An 18,307-nucleotide genomic window follows, 5' to 3' on the forward strand; every position below is an offset into this window, starting at 1 on the left:
GGGTGGGAGATGAGCTTATCCAGATGGGAGGATTTTTCTTTTCTCTCTGTCTCTAGGAGTCGGGTGGGATGGGGAGGGAGGCTGGGCATCAGGGATCACGTCACTCTTAACAGCTGTTACTTAAACAACTATTTTTTGGTTTGGTTGTAATATATTGTACTTTATTAAGATTGCCAAAAACTGTTAAAATTAAAAAAAAATTTAAACCATGTGTATACAACTTTTTGCCAGATAAAAATGTAGTCATTTTTATTTGAAAGATGTGCTTTTTTGTTTTTGTATATTTGTAAACTTACAGAGAACCTTTTCCACACACCTCCTCCTTCCTGTCCTCTTTGAACGGTTCATCACCTCTGCTCTCCTCCCACCCCCAGACCAATACATTTAAACAATTAACTGGGCGATTTAATTAGGTTCCAATCACCGGGCTGTCTGGCCCAGACCAACCAGCATCCACCAAACAGGCCCTACCTGGTTAAATCAAACACTGATTGAATGAAACAGCCTCTGAAGAGGCAGCTGTGACTCTGTCCTTCTTCCATGGCCAGAGTGGGGCATTAGTCACGGCCCCGAGCTGAAATTAAGGCCTTGTGAACTGCAGGGGGCCCAGCCGCAGGCACACTGGAATTATTTCTGCCTCTTTCCCCTCCCTGAAAAGCCTTGAGAGGGCACTCGCCACAGGCAACCTTCCACTCTCTGTTGTCCGCCTAGTGATTGGCAGAACAAGAGGTCATGGGAAGGAAGGAAGGACGGGGTGCTGTTGGCAACTGTGGGCTGGTTTATAGACTGGGGGCACCATGTGTAGTTCTGAAAATGTTTTAGCCAACCTGTCCAGCGATCAGCACACACATCTGGGTTGCGGGGAAGGGAAGGGCAAATGGAATCTCAGTGTGTGTCCCCTGAAGCCCTCCTCCTTGGGTGCCAGGAAAGCTGGAGCCTGTATCACACAGTATTGGCCCGTCTGTGACTGGGGAAGGGAGGGTCTGCAGAACTGCCACCTGGAAGATGCATGTTTGCCAATCCTTGGTTGCTAATACTGTTGATGCTGTTCTGCAAAAGCTGACTTCTTGACGTGTTTCTGCCACTCTGGCACAGTGCAGTTGAAACCTTTGTGCACAGACCTTTGCAGCTATTGTAGCAGCACTCTGCTTGCCTGAGGGTAGGGCTGAAGTGGGGTCCCCAGAAGGCTTCCCAGAGAGACGTCCTTGCCATGTTTGACTCATTTCTGAGAGGACTTAGACCTGAGGACCTATGTGTAAAATCTCTGAAGAGATCTCTCTCTTTCACTAAGTGATGTAGCCTGCTTGGCCAGCATTCCAAATAGACCCAGACTCACCGCCCCTGAGCTGGCCCAAAGCCAGGCAGTGGGCAGCCACTCTGGCCAAAATCGGTAAGCCCTGCCCTCCAAGCCGGCATTGACTCTTCCTCCAGGCTGCTATTGGGCTTGTCATAATTGAGCTAAATGACCATCTGGGGTGTGGTAGGGGGTAAATTCCTCCATAAAGCAGGGCTCTGACAAGTTATTGCAATGAATTTGGAACTTCTCAGAAACTAATCCAAACTGGCAGCCTGTAAGTGCAGCAGGACCTGGCAGGACTCATTGATAAGTTGTCCAGTGGGTCTGTCACACACTCAGCTAAGGAGAGACTGTGTGTCAGAGTTGATCTTTAGAGAGGAGTGTATCTTCGGGTGAAGAAAAGAGGAAGCAGGATTCCCACTGAGCTCCTCTTCCAGAAGGCATAGACCAATGTACGAACGTAATTCCAGTGTCAAGTGTTGAGTTTTTATATGTGTGTACATAATTATATATAGAGATAGATTTGTGTATACACCTTCCACACACACATTCTCACAGAGATTCATGTGCTCAATGCATATTCTTGTTCTTCCTCCTCTCAAGTTGGAACTTGCATTGTGATAACAGTTTTGGAAATTCAAAAGTACTGCAGCGTGTTGAAATAAGAAATACTTAATATTGTCCCAAAACTTGTGATTGTCTTGCCATCAATAAAATACTGCATAGATTTGTTAACTACAGGCAAAACTAGCCCCTGGGAATATGTGCACTCTTTCTGTCTGTACTTGTATGCACAGGTGTGTGTGCCCACGTGGGCCCGTAGCCCCACCATGGCACACCCCCAAGTGGTGCTTGTTGGAAGAGTGCTTACTTACCTGGTGAGAATTCATAGGAGTCCAGGTGACAGCACCCGGCTTGGCTGGCAGTGAGGGCCATTGCTTGTGGCCCCTGGGACAGTCCCATTTGCAGGGATCTCTTTGGGTCTCAGTGAATGAATGGATGGTGGATTTTTATGTTCTTGGTACTAAGAGTACTTTTTCTTAAAACATTCTTGTCAAAAAAGGTAGAAAGTCCTCTTCTCATGTGCACACATACCCAAGGCACCACTTTTTTTTCCATCACAGCCTAGAAGAATAGTAAGAGACGCAGTAGATACAGTGTGGCTTGATGTGGCGTAGGTGAGCCCTCCTTTTCCAGTGCGTACACAACATCCTCTCTCCTGAGCCCGGGCTCTCCCAGCCCCGTGGGCCTCTGCAGGTGAGGGCGGTTGCCTCCCCTTATCCTCCCATCTTGGTGGTGCCACACCGCTCCATGGGCACCCTCCTTGGGCCTCATCTCCACCCCTCATTCCTGGGTCTGTCAGGGCAGCCAGACCTCCAGCACAGAAGGGTGTTGGCTCCTTGGCTCCTGTTTTGGGCAGGTGCCATCACTGCCCTCTTGCTTGTAGCTAGGATCTCGTCTCAGGGTTAAGGTTCAATAATGAAATGATCAGGTTCCCTTGAAGAAAATATCATGAAATTCCTCAGCATATGCAGTGAAGAGTATCCCACCGTTGCCAAATCCAGGCAAAGGGGAGGAATCCTTTTAGGAAAGGATCTCAGTTTAGCCCGTGGTTCAGTCTCTCTCCCCACAGAGCAGCCCTGACCTGGGAGTAGAGCAGGGTCATCTTCTGTAGCCCTCTTTTTTACTTTGAGGAATCTCAAAGAAAAGCTGTCGGTAAAGCTCCTGTTTTGTGGGCATCTGAAAAATTGAGCACACGGTGGGAAAAGCAGGAAGCATATTTATGAATGCACACATGTGCCGGAGTGAAAGTGTGGTACCAGCATCTTGAGTGCTAGAACTGCAGCTGTGTGGTCCAAGGCGAGCAAGTGCTGACTCAGTCAGAGGCCTCCCTGCCATCATCGTCACGACTCTCTTCCTGACAGCATCCTCAATCGGTCTGGAATGTCCTAGGTTTGAGGAGCAATGGCCAGATCAGTTCCAGTGTCTCAGGCAACAGAAACAAGGGTTGTATGGTGGTAGCTAAGGGTGCAGAACACATCTTGAGTGCAATGTCTCTGTCTTCCTGGTGGCCAGTCAGTGCTGGGAGCCCCTGCCCACAAGTACCAGGTGTGACAGTAATGGCACCGCTGGCTTCGGTGTCCTGCAGGCAGAGCAGCCTCATTCCTTCACATGGTGGAAGGCGGGTGAGGATGTCAGGATGTGAGAACAGGTAGCCGAGGGCTGTGAGGTATGTCTGAGCCACACAAAGGGCAGCTGAGCTGAAGTGTCTGTGCATTAACCCGTGCGCACTAGTTTCCTAACTACCTCTCCCCCAAGAATGTGAGGCATTGTCCCCTGGCTACAGCTGATCGAGGTGGAGAGCTCAGAACCCTTCCTATGCCAAGGCAGGAAAACCAAGACCGAAAAGGGTGACTTGCTTATGGTCACCCAGTAAGCCAGAAGCAGTCAGAACCAAGGTGTTTCCACTCTTCATCCATTGCTGACCTGTGTGTAACAAATGTGACAGTGCGCTGGCACACAGGGCTGCTGGGCACGCGTGCTCCTCAGGCCACCTCTACTCTGGTTCGGATGTAAGTCTGTCCAGCATAGCCGAGTGAGGCAGGAAAGAACCCATGTACATTTCAGGCTCCTCCATTGCAAAGAAGGGCCAGTCCCCAAGTCCACTCTGATTGTCAGACCAGGGCACCCTTTGGACTTTTTGTTTGAAATGGACTGTTTCAGTGTTCCAAAACCTTGAGCTCTCAGTGTGTAAACTCCCTGGACACCAGACCCCCCGCCTCCCTGTGTGGCTGACACTCCAGGCAGGGCGTGGTTTATCCTTGCAGTGGGGTTCAGACCTTCCTTCCAGTGCGAAGCCTCCATACATCGACGGCCAGCCTGTATCACGTGTGTGTCACCTTCCCCCTCGCCCGTCCCCATAAAAGTGATTGGCCGTGAGGAGCACAGAGGGTGGCATTTCCATCTCTCACAGGCTCAGCAGATTTAAATGGCCACATTGACTTTACATAAAACTGTGTAAAATGTGGAAGACTCAGCATGTTGATCAAACAATAAACTGTCCTAATTCTCAACACAAAGGCTCTTGTCTAATGCTTCTAAGTGGTGCAGTCATATATGGGTGGGGGGGCAGGGCATGGTGTGCACAACACAGGTTTCTTCAAGTGCATTCTCCACGAAGACCCTCCTCTCATGTCCCGGTGGTGTGTTCACCATCCATAGCCTTTGCTTCTCCCTTCTGTTCACCTGGGCTTTCCAATTCAGAAGGGGGAAAAGGCAGGACCCACTAATAAGATTAAATCCACACACTTCCATAATCTGCATTCTGCCTAAAGGCTGATGGAAACTCCAGGCAGAACTGAGACTCAGGGCTGTGTGATACCTCCTGTCATCCCTGCTTTCCACTCGCCATGGATGAGGGTTAGGAAGGGTGGGTACAGGGGCTGGATCTCCCTTCCGGTGATTTCTAGAAAGTATTTAAAGGCAAGAATTCAAGATGAACCATAATCACCTTTCAGATGACACTAAGCTGCCTCGTACCCCTCCAGCGGCACTCCACACCAATCAGAGAACCTCCCTGAGACGGCCCTTCAGGTCTCAGTCACCTCCAGACTAAAAAATGCCCTGAAGGCCAGGAGAGTGGTAGGACCAATCCAAAGAGGACACAAAGGCCAAGATTAGGCCCAGAATTGCCCTGGTCTGATAATGCTGGGAATCCGGGGCTATAGGGAAAGCCAAGTTCACCAGGTCTTATTCTTCAAGTTCAACTTCACTAAAATTATCTTTCCCCTTTAAAGGTACTAAAGTTTCTGGAACACCCTCCAATCTGCCACCTCAAGGAAGCCATCTCTGATTAGGAGGAACAGGAACTAGGTGTCCCTGCCCACTGAGCCTAACTTTCCTGGCTGCCAGGTGTAAACTGTAAGGTAGAGGAGGCACCGGGCCTGAGAGCCAAAGTGCACGTGCTTGTACGGACCAGATCAAAGCCAGAGCAAAGCTGTTCCGGACAAGCAGTCATTCCCCAAGACCGTGGTGTTCAGGGCCACGTGACTGCAGACAGGAAGGGGAGTGGGTCACCTCCCTGAGCATGGTGCTTACACGGACGCCCAGCAACCCCTTCCCCCACGGGTGAAGGAAGCACTGTTGGGCTTCCCCAGACGTGAATGTGAAGATTAGGGTTGTGGTGAATGTCCTGCCTGGAGTGCCCTGCTTGCCATCAAGGGATGTCGCTCAAGGTGGCTTTCCCTATCACTGTAGCTGTGTTTTGCTGTCCAGTGACCAAGGGTGCAGACAGGAGCTTTGATAATCCTGTGCTAACTGCAAATTTTTTAAAAAAGCGTATTTTAGTTGAAACAAAAAGCTCTAAGTCAAAAGAACACCAAGTGCCTCACCCACGACAGGACCACAGGGTGGATGCTGGGATCGCAGGAGACACTGAGACACGGGTCAGGTTGGGGCTGCAAGGGTGGCGCAGCAGCACGAGAAAGGGCGAAGGTGAGGGCAGCCCTGAGGCAGTTGACCTTGGGGCCCATGCAGTGGGGGGAGGGGGGTGCGGCTCAGTACAGCTAAGATGGAGCCCATGCTAATGAGGGGAGAGCAGGGGCCGCATGGAAAGGGCACATTTCTTCACCTCAGAAAGTGACCATATGCCCATAAAAGCAGGAATTGTGCCATACTTAGTATTCCCGGAGCTGGGTACGGTGCCTGGCGTCTTCTGAATGAGTAAACACCATACACGGCTCTTGTGAGTAGTCAACAGTTTAGGGCTTCGTAGTTGAACAAGGAAGTGGGACTACTGGCCTGTGCAGAAGTCAGGTGAGGTAACCAACCACCTTCCTTTAAGTAACTGAAGGGCTGAAATAGGTTAGCATCTAAACTGCTGCTAATGCACCTTTAGGTGAGAATGGGCATAACCAGTTGAAGCTTTGACAATTCCATTCTAAATCAAACCTTAAGAAAGAAAAAAAAAAAGCATAACATTCTGGCTGAAATGATCTCAAACCAATAGAACACAGCCAAGTGCCTCACACACAGCAGGACCACTGGAATCCCAAGGGTGCTGAGACACAGGGCGTGGGGAAATATAAGGAGCAGACCTCAGGGTCTCCCCAGCAATAGCAGCTGTTGTTGGTCAGGAGCTAAGATCCCAGCAAACCATCAGGCACCTGGCAGCAGAGGGGCTACCAAGGCCCCAAAATGCTCGGAAAGTGTTGAAAGAGCTGGAAGAAACAAGCGGCCTCAGTCTGCGGGTGTGCTCAGTACCCACGGAGACCCCATTCCGGAAGCGGGTGGTATGTACCAGGACAGTGAGTGCCCAGGGCTTGCTCGTCACAGTTGTCTCCACACCGGCACCACACCACGCCTGCCCCTCCCCACTCGCAGGGCACAGGGCCATTCACATCAGGTGGCAGCTGCCCCGGGAGCAGGTCTCAGCGGCCCCAACATGCAGTGGCTCAGACACTGCCGTGTTCCCAAGGTGTTTCAAGCCACAGCTGTCTCACCTGTGACATACAGTCATGCCTAGTCTGCTGGTCCCTGTGACCTGACATCCCTCTTTCCACTCTGGCCATACTCGCCTCCCATCCCATGAAGAAATGGGCCTACTTTGGCTGAACGGGTTCAGTGCCACAAGAAAATAATTTGACCTCCCATTGAAAACCCTTCCAAGCTCCCAAGGACTACTCACCATGACCTCACCCTGGCCCAGACCCACAAGAGTGGGATGACTGTGGCACAGGGTTAGGAAGCAGGATGGGACTATGCGGCCTGCCTGCTTCCTTCACCCTGTGAGCAAAACTACACAGGGCTTGTGGCCCAAAGAACTTAGAAACGAAACACACTAAAGGCACGCATGATACTACAGGAGGCCACATCACCTGTGAGGGTGCGCCCAGGAGCCCCAGGTGCTTGGTAGAGGTCACGTTAAGCATGCAGATTCCTGAGACCACACCCGATCTACTGCTGAATTGAATGTTCAGAAGCAGGGTCCTCAGGTGAGCTCTTTAACAGGCATCAGTTAATTCTGATGCACAGTAACATCTGAGAATCACTGTTTGAGACATAACTTTCCTTTTGCAAAAGATCATCTTTAGGTCTTGAATAAAATTCAACCTTGCTCCCCTTCTTCAAGTCACTTGTTCTGTGTATTGCTTCCTCCAATAAAGTAAAACAGTTTATTACCAGAAAAAAACATCAAAAAAGCTGAGAGAACACACACGCCTCTTAACGGAAGCATCAAGCCATTGATGTTTATTCAGGTGAGCATTACCTATGATTATGTGAACATGTCACATTCATCAGATTCCTTTTGGGCTTCCGGTTCACTGATCTTACCCACTTCCTTAAATTACTACTTGGCTAATAAGGAAAGGGCAAGAAAGAGTCCAAAAGACAGTAATAACATTAGCAGCAGTGAGGCTTCCCAGTAAGAACCCTGCCACGGTCATACGCTTAACGTCTTCTCCGCGCGAGCTTGGGTTTATTTCATACTCCAGCAGCAAGGTGTGTGATGCAGGGTGTGCAGGCGGGGGAGGAGGGGCCCTGGGGTCCCCTCACTCGGAGCCAGAGTGACACACAGGAAGGGGAGACAGCAGGCAGAGGCCTGGGCCGTAGTGTATGTACGTGGGGGCCACACTCACTGGGACGTCATCAGCTCCATGCTTTTCTCCTTTGCCTCTCCCCATCCCTCAAGACTGGGTTAGGCGCCCCACTGCACACTCCTGGAGCACCCTGCGCCTCTCCTGTTAACTGCACTTCCCACACTGCTCTGCGATTAGTGTCTCACTTATCCACAGCCACCCTTGTCTCCTTTGAGGCTTTAGTTGGCTTGTCCCTGAGTGTGTGAGCTAGGGATTGAAGAGTTTCTTCTTATGTACACTGCAATCATTAGGCCCTGGAAACCTGGAGTTGGGCCTGAATCCTAAAACGTGCTCCCATTTGTACCTACTCTACCACTCTATTTAAATGCTTTAAGCTAGACAGGCTGTTTTGTTTACCATGAAATGTATTAATCATTTATAAAAGCCATTAAAAAAGCCATACATTTAAGAAGACAGCGAAGAACATCACTTTGAAAATGCCATTTTTCTTAAACCATCAGTGAACATGCACTTTAAAAATCTACAGAGAACTTTTTTCATTTTGTATTTGTTCCACAGCATTCAAGCTGACAGTGCAAGATAGGAGCTCATCAAACAGCACATGAAGATAGCCCAGGAGCATTCACGCATCCAGAAAAACAGAACAGCTTCTAAATCTCCACATATTCCCCAGTTAAGGGAAACCACTAGAACGTACATTTCTAGTGTACATTTTAGTAGCATTTGGGGATTTAGCACTTATAGTTCTATCACCTGGGGACGACTCCTAGGGTTCACAACATGTTTTTGAAACCTAAGTGCTATGAGGCTGGAGTGTGGACAAGTCACTGAGCTGATGAAGAACAGACCACTGTCAACACAGCCCTGCTGTTTTCAACCTTCCTTCACATGTCGGAGACCATATTGTAATTGCACCTACAAATCTGAAAATTCACAGAGGACTAGATGATGTACTGCCCATGAATGTCAAAGGCAATTGGAAATCACCCAGTTCCATACACAGACAGGTTTGTTTCCAGGAAAAAGAGACCAAAGCACAGAAGCAGAGGACAAGAAAACATTTTAGATGATATTATATTCTCATGATAATATCCTCTCTACGTGAGGTCGGCTTGTTAGACCTTGACCTTACATCAAGCATATGCTAAAGGGACCTTACATACACTTTGAAAAGGGAAGACACGAATCAAATAAAACTAACTAGCTTGAAAGCAATAAGGGAGAACTGAACTTAAAAACTTCCACACTGGTTTCAACAATAATTTGTTTCCAGAACAAGGAAAAGTTCCTAACTATATTTGTACCCCTTCTTTATCAACTCCAGACCACCACATCCTTTTCCAAAACTGTCAGTCACACACATACACATTCGCGTCTTGTGTTTGCATCTGGCCCTCAGGCGATTTTAGCCAGCCACTTCTCCAAGTCCTGGATGTCAGCAGAGCCAGCGTCCCCTCTTCCGCCCTTGGCACTGCACTCCAGGAACTCCACTTTGAGGGGCAACTGTGAGAATTCAAATTCTTTGCCTTTCTTTCCCAGCTGAGCAGTGGCAGTGCTAGAACTGTCCAGTATGCTGGGGGCAGCAGAACGGGTGACTCGTAAGGTATTGCTGTGAGACAAAAGGAAAATGAGTCAGGAAGCAAAAAGAGCTTAATTTTTATATAACAATTAAAGGCCTTTAGGAAGTCATATTAATTCCTAAATATTTCAGCACTCATTTAAATACTTCATCATAAAACTGTCAATTATGCTATTAGGATTGCTGAATATTTGCATTTACAGGTCACTCTCTTGGACAGACAGGATACGGATCCAACCTAACATGGCCAGATGACAGGAGGGCACTAATGAACCAAGGTCACACCAACCTTCTTCCAGTTCAGTGCCCCCTTCTACTAGCATTTCCTGCATGATGCCATTTTAAGATACAGTTTTAAATTACCCGCTATAAGTATTATAAAACCTTTCTGAAAAGTTTCTGAAAGTGAAGTGTGGGTAGATAGGGTATTTATATTTACCTTGAGTCTATCTGGATACAGAGCTTAGAAATCCACAAACTACAGACTCTCATATCCAGTTTGGGTACAATTACTATTCTCCAATCTCTTTAACCACTAACACTTTCCCAATTTAAGTCACTTAACTGCCACCTGCTGGCCCTAATAAGAATTGCAAAAGCAAGGCTCATTTGTCTACTTCTCTCCCCCTTTCTGCTGTCCAGAAGCAGAGGAATACAGGCTGACAATCTGCTTTCTTACAAAATAAAGCGTTTCTTGGTGCTGTAAGATTTCATGAAAACTAGTGAAGAATCCACAGGAAAACTAAATACCTTGCTTAGAAAGACACACATAGATGTAAAACGTATTTTAAAAACAAATAATTAGAGAACGGAGCCCGCGTTTCCACAGAGCTGGAACTCCCGGCTCGGGGTCTCTTCCCTCCGCTGTCATGGAACTGCCCCGGAGCCCGAGGGGAGGGCAGCCTCACTGAGGCTGCCGGCTCTGGAGGGGCCCCGGGGTCCGAAGCCGCGACAGTCGTGGGGACAGCAGGCTGGAGCGCAGAGAGAAAGAAGTCAGTATCTACTGCTGCTGGACGTGGCCGCGTGACCCAGTTCTGGACAATGAGAGAACCATGATTATATATTCCTCATACTGAAAAATGCTTTAACTGACCAGAAAAATATGAGTGATAAAGGAAACTAAGAATCACATCATCTGCCATCTGCAAACTGGAAACCCAGGAAAGCGAGTGGTTATAATTCCAGTCCCTGTCCAAAGGCCTGAGAACCAGTATAACTGATGGTGTAAAGCCCAGTCCAAGGGCAGGAGGAGACTGACATACCAACTCAAGCAGGCAGGTGGCAAGAAAAAACAAGGCGCTGCTTAAAGGAGCTACAGAGACCGGCGCGAGCAGCGACTAACAGCGCGGACCCCAGACGGGCATGAGATGCTAAGGCTGCTGCTGCCACCACCAAGAAGCCTGTGTGCGAGCACAGGTCACTATTCACACCTCTCCTCCCGGGAGCCTGTGCAGCCCGCCACTGCCAGGGTCCCGGGATCCAGGGACAACTTCCACGGCGCGCCTCAGGCTGGTGCAACGTCACGCGGGCCTCAGCCACCGCAGGCCCGCCCCGCACTCCGTGCTCCTCCCTCCCCCCCGGCCTGAGTGTGTCAGAGCCCCAGAAGCAGCTGCTCCTTTAACCCTGTCCTGTCTGAGCGAAGGACAGACGCCCTCCGGCGACCTACACACAAAGGCGGGGCAAATCCAAAGCTGGGCCCCGGGAGCTGTGCGAACAAAGAAGAGAAAGGGAAATTTCTCCCAGCAGCCTCAGGAGCAGCGGATTAAAGCTCCACAATCAACTTGATGTACCCTGCATCTGTGGAATACATGAATAGACAGCAAATCATCCCAAATTGAGGAGGTGGACTTTGAGAGCAAGATTTATGATTTTTTTCCCCTTTTCCTCTTCTTGTGAGTGTGTATGTGTATGCTTCTGCGTCAGATTTTGTCTGAATAGCTTTGCTTTCACCATGTGTACTAGGGTTCTATCTGTCCGCTTTTTTTTTCCTTAAATTTTTTTTCTTAATAATTATTTTTCATTTTAACAATTTTATTTTATTTTATCTTCCTTTATTTTATTTGATTTTATCCTCTTCCCTCCCTCCCTCCCTCCCTCCCTCCCTCCTTCTCTCTCTCTCTCTGTCTCTCTCTTTCTTCTTTTTCTCCCTTTTATTCTGAACCATGTGGATGAAAGGCTCTTGGTGCTGCAGCCAGGAGTCAATGCTGTGCTTCTGAGGTGCGAGAGCCAACTTCAGGACACTGGTCCACAAGAGACCTCCCAGCTCCACGTAATATCAAATGGCGAAAATCTCCCAGAGATCTCCATCTCAACACCAGCACCCAGCTTCACTCAACGACCAGCAAGCTACAGTACTGGACACCCTATGCCAAACAACTAGCAAGATAGAAACACAACACCACCCATTAGCAGAGAGGCTGCCTAAAATCATAACAAGTCCACAGACACCCCAAAACACACCACCAGACGTGGACCTGCCCACTAGAAAAAAAAGATCCAGCCTCATCCAGCAGAACACAGGCACTACTCTCCTCCACCAGGAAGCCTACACAACCCACTAAACCAACTTTAGCCACTGGGGACAGACACCAAAAACAACGGGAACTACGAACCTACAGCCTACAAAAAGGAGACCCCAAAAACAGTAAGATAAGCAAAATGAGAAGACAGAAAAACACAAAGCAGATGAAGGAGCAAGATAAAAACCCACCAGACCTAACAAATGAAGAGGTAATAGGCAGTCTACCTGAAAGAGAATTCAGAATAATGATAGTAAAGATGATCCAAAATCTTGGAAATAGAATAGAGAAAATGCAAGAAACAGTTAACAAGGACCTAGAAGAACAAAAGAGGAAACAAGCAATGAGGAACAACAAAATAAATGAAATTAAAAATCCTCTAGATGGGATCAATAGCAGAATAACTGAGGCAGAAGAACGGATAAGTGACCTGGAAGATAAAATAGTGGAAATAACTACTGCAGAGCAGAATAAAGAGAAAAGAATGAAAAGAACTGAGGAGTCTCAGAGACATCAGGGACAACATTAAACGCACCAACATTCAAATTATAGGGGTTCCAGAAGAAAAAGAGAAAAAGAAAGGGACTGAGAAAATATTTGAAAAGATTATAGTTGAAAACTTCCCTAATATGGGAAAGGAAATAGTTAATCAAGTCCAGGAAGCACAGAGAGTCCCATACAGGATAAATCCAAGGAGAAACACGCCAAGACACATATTAATCAAACTGTCAAAAATTAAATAAAAAGAAAACATATTAAAAGCAGCAAGGGAAAAACAACAACTAACACACAAGGGAATCCCCATAAGGTTAACAACTGATCTTTCAGCAGAAACTCTGCTGAAAGCCAGAAGGGACTGGCAAGACATATTTAAAGTGATGAAGGACAGAAACCTACAACCAAGATTAGTCTACCCAGCAAGGATCTCATTCAGATTTGATGGAGAAATTAAAATCTTTACAGACAAGCAAAAGCTGAGAGAGTTCAGCACCACCAAACCAGCTTTACAACAAATGCTAAAGGAACTTCTCTAGGCAAGAAACACAAGAGAAGGAAAAGACCTACAATAACAAACCCAAAACAATTAAGAAAATGGGAATGGGAACACACATATCGATAATTACCTTAAATGTAAATGGACTAAATGCTCCCACCAAAAGACACAGACTGGCTGAATGGATACAAAAACAAGACCCATATATATGCTGTCTACAAGAGACCCACTTCAGACCTAGAGACACATACAGACTGAAAGTAAGGGGATGGAAAAAGATATTCCATGCAAATGGAAATCAAAAGAAAGCTGGAGTAGCAAATCTCATATCAGACAAAATAGACTTTAAAATAAAGACTATTAGAAGAGACAAAGAAGGACACTACATAATGATCAAGGGATCGATCCAAGAAGAAGATATAACAATTTTAAGTATCTATGCACCCAACATAGGAGCCCCTCAATACATAAGGCAAATACTAACAGCCATAAAAGGGGAAATCGACAGTAACACATTCATAGTAGGGGACTTTAACACCCCACTTTCACCAATGGACAGATCATCCAAAATGAAAATAAATAAGGAAACATAAGCTTTAAATGATACATTCAACAAGATGGACTTAATTGATATTTATAGGACATTCCATCCAGAAACAACAGAATACACATTTTTCTCAAGGGCTCTTGGAACATTCTTCAGGATAGATCATATCTTGGGTCACAAATCAAGCCTTGGTAAATTTAATAAAACTGAAATTGTATCAAGTATCTTCTCTGACCACAACACTATGAGACTAGATATCAATTACAGGAAAAGATCTGTAAAAAATACAAACACATGGAGGCTAAACAATACACTACTTAATAACGAAGTGATCACTGAAGAAATCAAAGAGGAAATCAAAACATACCTAGAAACAAATGACAATGGAGACAGGACAACCCAAAACCTATGGGATGCAGCAAAAGCAGTTCTAAGAGGGAAGTTTATAGCTATACGAGCCTACCTTAAGAAACAGAAAACAACTCAAATAAACAACCTAACCTTGCACCTAAAGCAATTAGAGAAAGAAGAACAAAAAAACCCTAAAGTTAGCAGAAGGAAAGAAATCATAAAGATCATATCAGAAATAAATGAAAAACAAATGAAGGAAACGATAGCAAAGATCAATAAAACTAAAAGCTGGTTCTTTGAGAAAATAAAATTGATAAACCACTAGACAGACTCATCAAGAAAAAAAGGGAGAAGACTCAAATCAATAGAATTAGAAAAGGAGAAGTAACAACTGACACTGCAGAAATGCAAAGGATCATGAGAGATTACTACAAGCAACTCTATGCCAATAAAATGGACAACCTGGAAGAAATGGACAAATTCTTAGAAATGCACAAACTGGCAAGCCTGAATCAGGAAGAAATAGAAAATATGAACAGACCAATCACAAGCACTGAAATTGAAACTGTGATTTAAAATCTTCCAACAAGCTTCCCTAGTGGCGCAGTGGTTGAAGAGTCCACCTGCCGATGCAGGGGACGCGGGTTCGAGCCCTGGTCCGGGAAGATCCCACATGCCGTGGAGCGGCTGGGCCCGTGAGCCATGGCTGCTGAGCCTGCGCGTCCGGAGCCTGTGCTCCACAATGGGAGAGGCCACAACAGTGAGAGGCCCGCATATCTCCAAAAAAAAAAAAAAAAATCTTCCAACAAACATAAGCCCAGGACCAGATGGCTTCACAAGCGAATTCTATCAAACGGTTAGAGAAGAGCTAACACCTATCCTCCTCAAACTCTTCCAAAATATAGCAGAGGGAGGAACACACCCAAACTCATTCTACGAGGCCACCGTCACCCTGATACCAAAACCAGACAAGGATGTCACAAAGAGAGAAAGCTACAGGCCAATATCACTGATGAACATAGATGCAAAAATCCTCAACAAAATACTAGCAAACAGAATCCAACAACACATTAAAAGGATCATACACCATGATCAAGTGGGGTTTATTCCAGGAATGCAAGGATTCTTCAATATACACAATCAATCAATGTGATACACCATATTAATAAACTGAAAGATAAAAACCATATGGTTATCTCAATAGATGCAGAGAAAGCTTTCGACAAAATTCAACACCCATTTATGATAAAAACCCTGCAGAAAGTAGGCATAGAGGGAACTTTCCTCAACATAATAAAGGCCATATATGACAAACCCACAGCCAACATCGTCCTCAATGGTGAAAAACTGAAAGCATTTCCACTAAGATCAGGAACAAGAGAAGGTTGCCCACTCTCACCACTCTTATTCAACATAGTTTTGGAAGTTTTAGCCACAGCAATCAGAGAAGAAAAGGAAATAAAAGGAATCCAAATCGGAAAAGAAGAAGTAAAGCTGTCACTGTTTGCAGATGACATGATACTATACATAGAGAATCCTAAAGATGCTACCAGAAAACTACTAGAGCTAATCAATGAATTTGGTAAAGTAGCAGGATACAAAATTAATGCACAGAAATCTCTGGCATTCCTATACACTAATAATGAAAAATCTGAAAGTGAAATCAAGAAAACACTCCCGTTTACCACTGCAACAAAAAGAATAAAATATCTAGGAATAAACCTACCTAAGGAGACAAAAGATCCATATGCAGAAAATTATAAGACACTGATGAAAGAAATTAAAGATGATACAAATAGATGGAGAGATATCCCATGTTCTTGGATTGGAAGAATCAACATTGTGAAAATGACTCTACTACCCAAAGCAATCTACAAATTCAATGCAATCCCTATCAAACTACCACTGGCATTTTTCACAGAACTAGAACAAAAAATTTCACAATTGTATGGAAACACAAAAGACGCTGAATACCCAAAGCAATCTTGAGAACGAAAAACGGAGCTGGAGGAATCAGGCTTCCTGACTTCAGACTATACTACAAAGCTACAGTAATCAAGACAGTATGGTACTGACACAAAAACAGAAAGACAGATCAATGGGACAGGATAGAAAGCCCAGAGATAAACCCACGCACATATGGTCACCTTATCTTTGATAAGGGAGGCAGGAATGTACAGTGGAGAAAGGACAGCCTCTTCAATAAGTGGTGCTGGGAAAACTGGACAGGTACATGTAAAAGTATGAGATTAGATCACTCCCTAACACCATATACAAAAATAAGCTCAAAATGGATTAAAGACCTAAATGTAAGGCCAGAAACTATCAAACTCTTCGAGGAAAACATAGGCAGAACACTCTATGACATAAACCACAGCAAGATCCTTTTTGACCCACCTCCTAGAGAAATGGAAATAAAAACAAAAATAAACAAATGGGACGTAATGAAACCTCAAAGGTTTGCACAGCAAAGGAAACCATAAACGAGACCAAAAGACAATCCTCAGAATGGGAGAAAATATTTGCAAATGAAGAAACTGACAAAGGATTAATCTCCAAAATTTACAAGCAGCTCATGCAGCTCAATAACAAAAAAACAAACAATCCAATCCAACAATGGGCAGAAGACCTAAACAGACATTTCTCCAAAGAAGATATACAGATTGCCAACAAACACATGAAAGAGTGCTCAACATCATTAACCATTAGAGAAATGCAAATCAAAACTACAATGAGATATCATCTCACACCAGTCAGAATGGCCATCATCAAAAAATCTAGGAAGAATAAATGCTGGAGAGGGTGTGGAGAAAAGAAAACACTCTTGCACTGATGGTGGGAATGTGAATTGGTACAGCCACTATGGAGAACAGTATGGAGGTTCCTTAGAAAACTACAAATAGAACTACCATATGACCCAGCAATCCCACTACTGGGCATATACCCTGAGAAAACCATAATTCAAAAAGAGTCATGTACCAAAATGTTCATTGCAGCTCTATTTACAATAGTCAGGAGATGGAAACAACCTAAGTGTCCATCAACAGATGAATGGATAAAGAAGATGTGGCACATATATACAATGGAATATTACTAGGCCATAAAAAGAAACGAAATTGAGCTATTTGTAATGAGGTGGATGGACCCAGAGTCTGTCATACAGAGTGAAGTAAGTCAGAAAGAGAAAGACAAATACCATACGCTAACACATATATATGGAATTTAAGGAAAAAAAGTGTCATGAAGAACCTAGGGGTAAGACAGGAATAAAGGTGCAGACCTACTAGAGAATGGACTTGAGGATATGGGGACGGGGAAGGGTAAGTTGTGACAAAGTGAGAGAGTGGCATGGACATATATACACTACCAAACGTAAAATAGATAGCTAGTGGGAAGCAGCCGCATAGCACAGGGAGATCCCCTCGGTGCTTTGTGACCACCTAGAGGGGTGGGATAGGGAGGGTGGGAGGGAGTGGGTTGTCTGTATTGAGTGAAGAGATATGGGAACATATGTATATGTATAACTGATTCATTTTGTTATAAAGCAGAAACTAACAACACCATTGTAAAGCAATTATACTCCAATAAAGATGTAAAAAAAACAACAACAAAGAATTAATACAGGGAAAAGCATTTGGGGAGGAGCACATAGGGCCTTCTAAGCAAGGTGGTGCATCCATGGGTATTCACCTTACTATTCTTTAAACTCAATATATGTGGCACATATACTCTTTTACATGTAGTATATTTTACAATTAAAAAACAACTCAAAAGGAAAAAAAGATGAACATTATATTCAGCTCTTGCCATAAGGCCATGTAAATATAGTAAATCTTGTGATTCAGAAGACTATCAAATGCTTCAAAGCTGATAAGGCCTAGTTCTCCTAAACACAGGATTAAACTAAATTTAGACTCCTAATTTAACTGATATTAACCTTTATAACTTTTTTTTTTATGGCTGTGTTGGGTTCGTTGCTGCACGTGGGCTTTCTTTAGTTGCGGTGATGGGGACTGTCCTTCGTTGTGGTGCACAGGCTTCTCATTGCGGTGGCTTCTTTTGTCACGGAGCATGGGCTCTAGGAGCACGGGTTCAGTAGTTGTGGTTCATGGGCTCTAGAGTGCAGGCTCAGTAATTGTGGCACAGGGGCTTAGTTGCTCTGCAGCACGTGGGATCTTCCCAGAGCAGGACTCGAATCCGTGTTCCCTGCATTGGCAGGCGGATTCTTAACCACTGTGCCACCAGGGAATCCCCCTTTATAATTTTTTAACATTTTATTTCACTGCCGTATAATACAGCATTTTTTTCTGTATTGTTTTTCTACGGCCCTTTAGAGTGAAAAACAAATGGACTAAGGAAAATGTGTTTTAAACATGGGAAGACTTGGACTATGCTGTTTAAAAAAATGGATGTACAAATAT

General features: G+C 45.2%; 1 protein-coding gene across 1 annotated transcript in view; it reads right to left on the reverse strand.

Annotated features, from left to right (window-relative positions):
* Positions 1–7,552: 7,552 nt before the first annotated feature.
* Positions 7,553–18,307, reverse strand: part of SRPRB (SRP receptor subunit beta) — a 38,757-nt gene continuing 28,002 nt past the window's right edge. The window contains exon 7 of the mRNA XM_082655035.1: positions 7,553–9,505. Within this exon, the coding sequence (XP_082511161.1) occupies positions 9,292–9,505 (214 nt within the window). The 3' untranslated portion in view covers positions 7,553–9,291. The remainder of the gene's footprint in view (positions 9,506–18,307) is intronic.

Source organism: Grampus griseus (genome assembly GCF_964374135.1).
Source record: "Grampus griseus genome assembly, chromosome: 5".
NCBI lineage: Eukaryota > Metazoa > Chordata > Mammalia > Artiodactyla > Delphinidae > Grampus > Grampus griseus.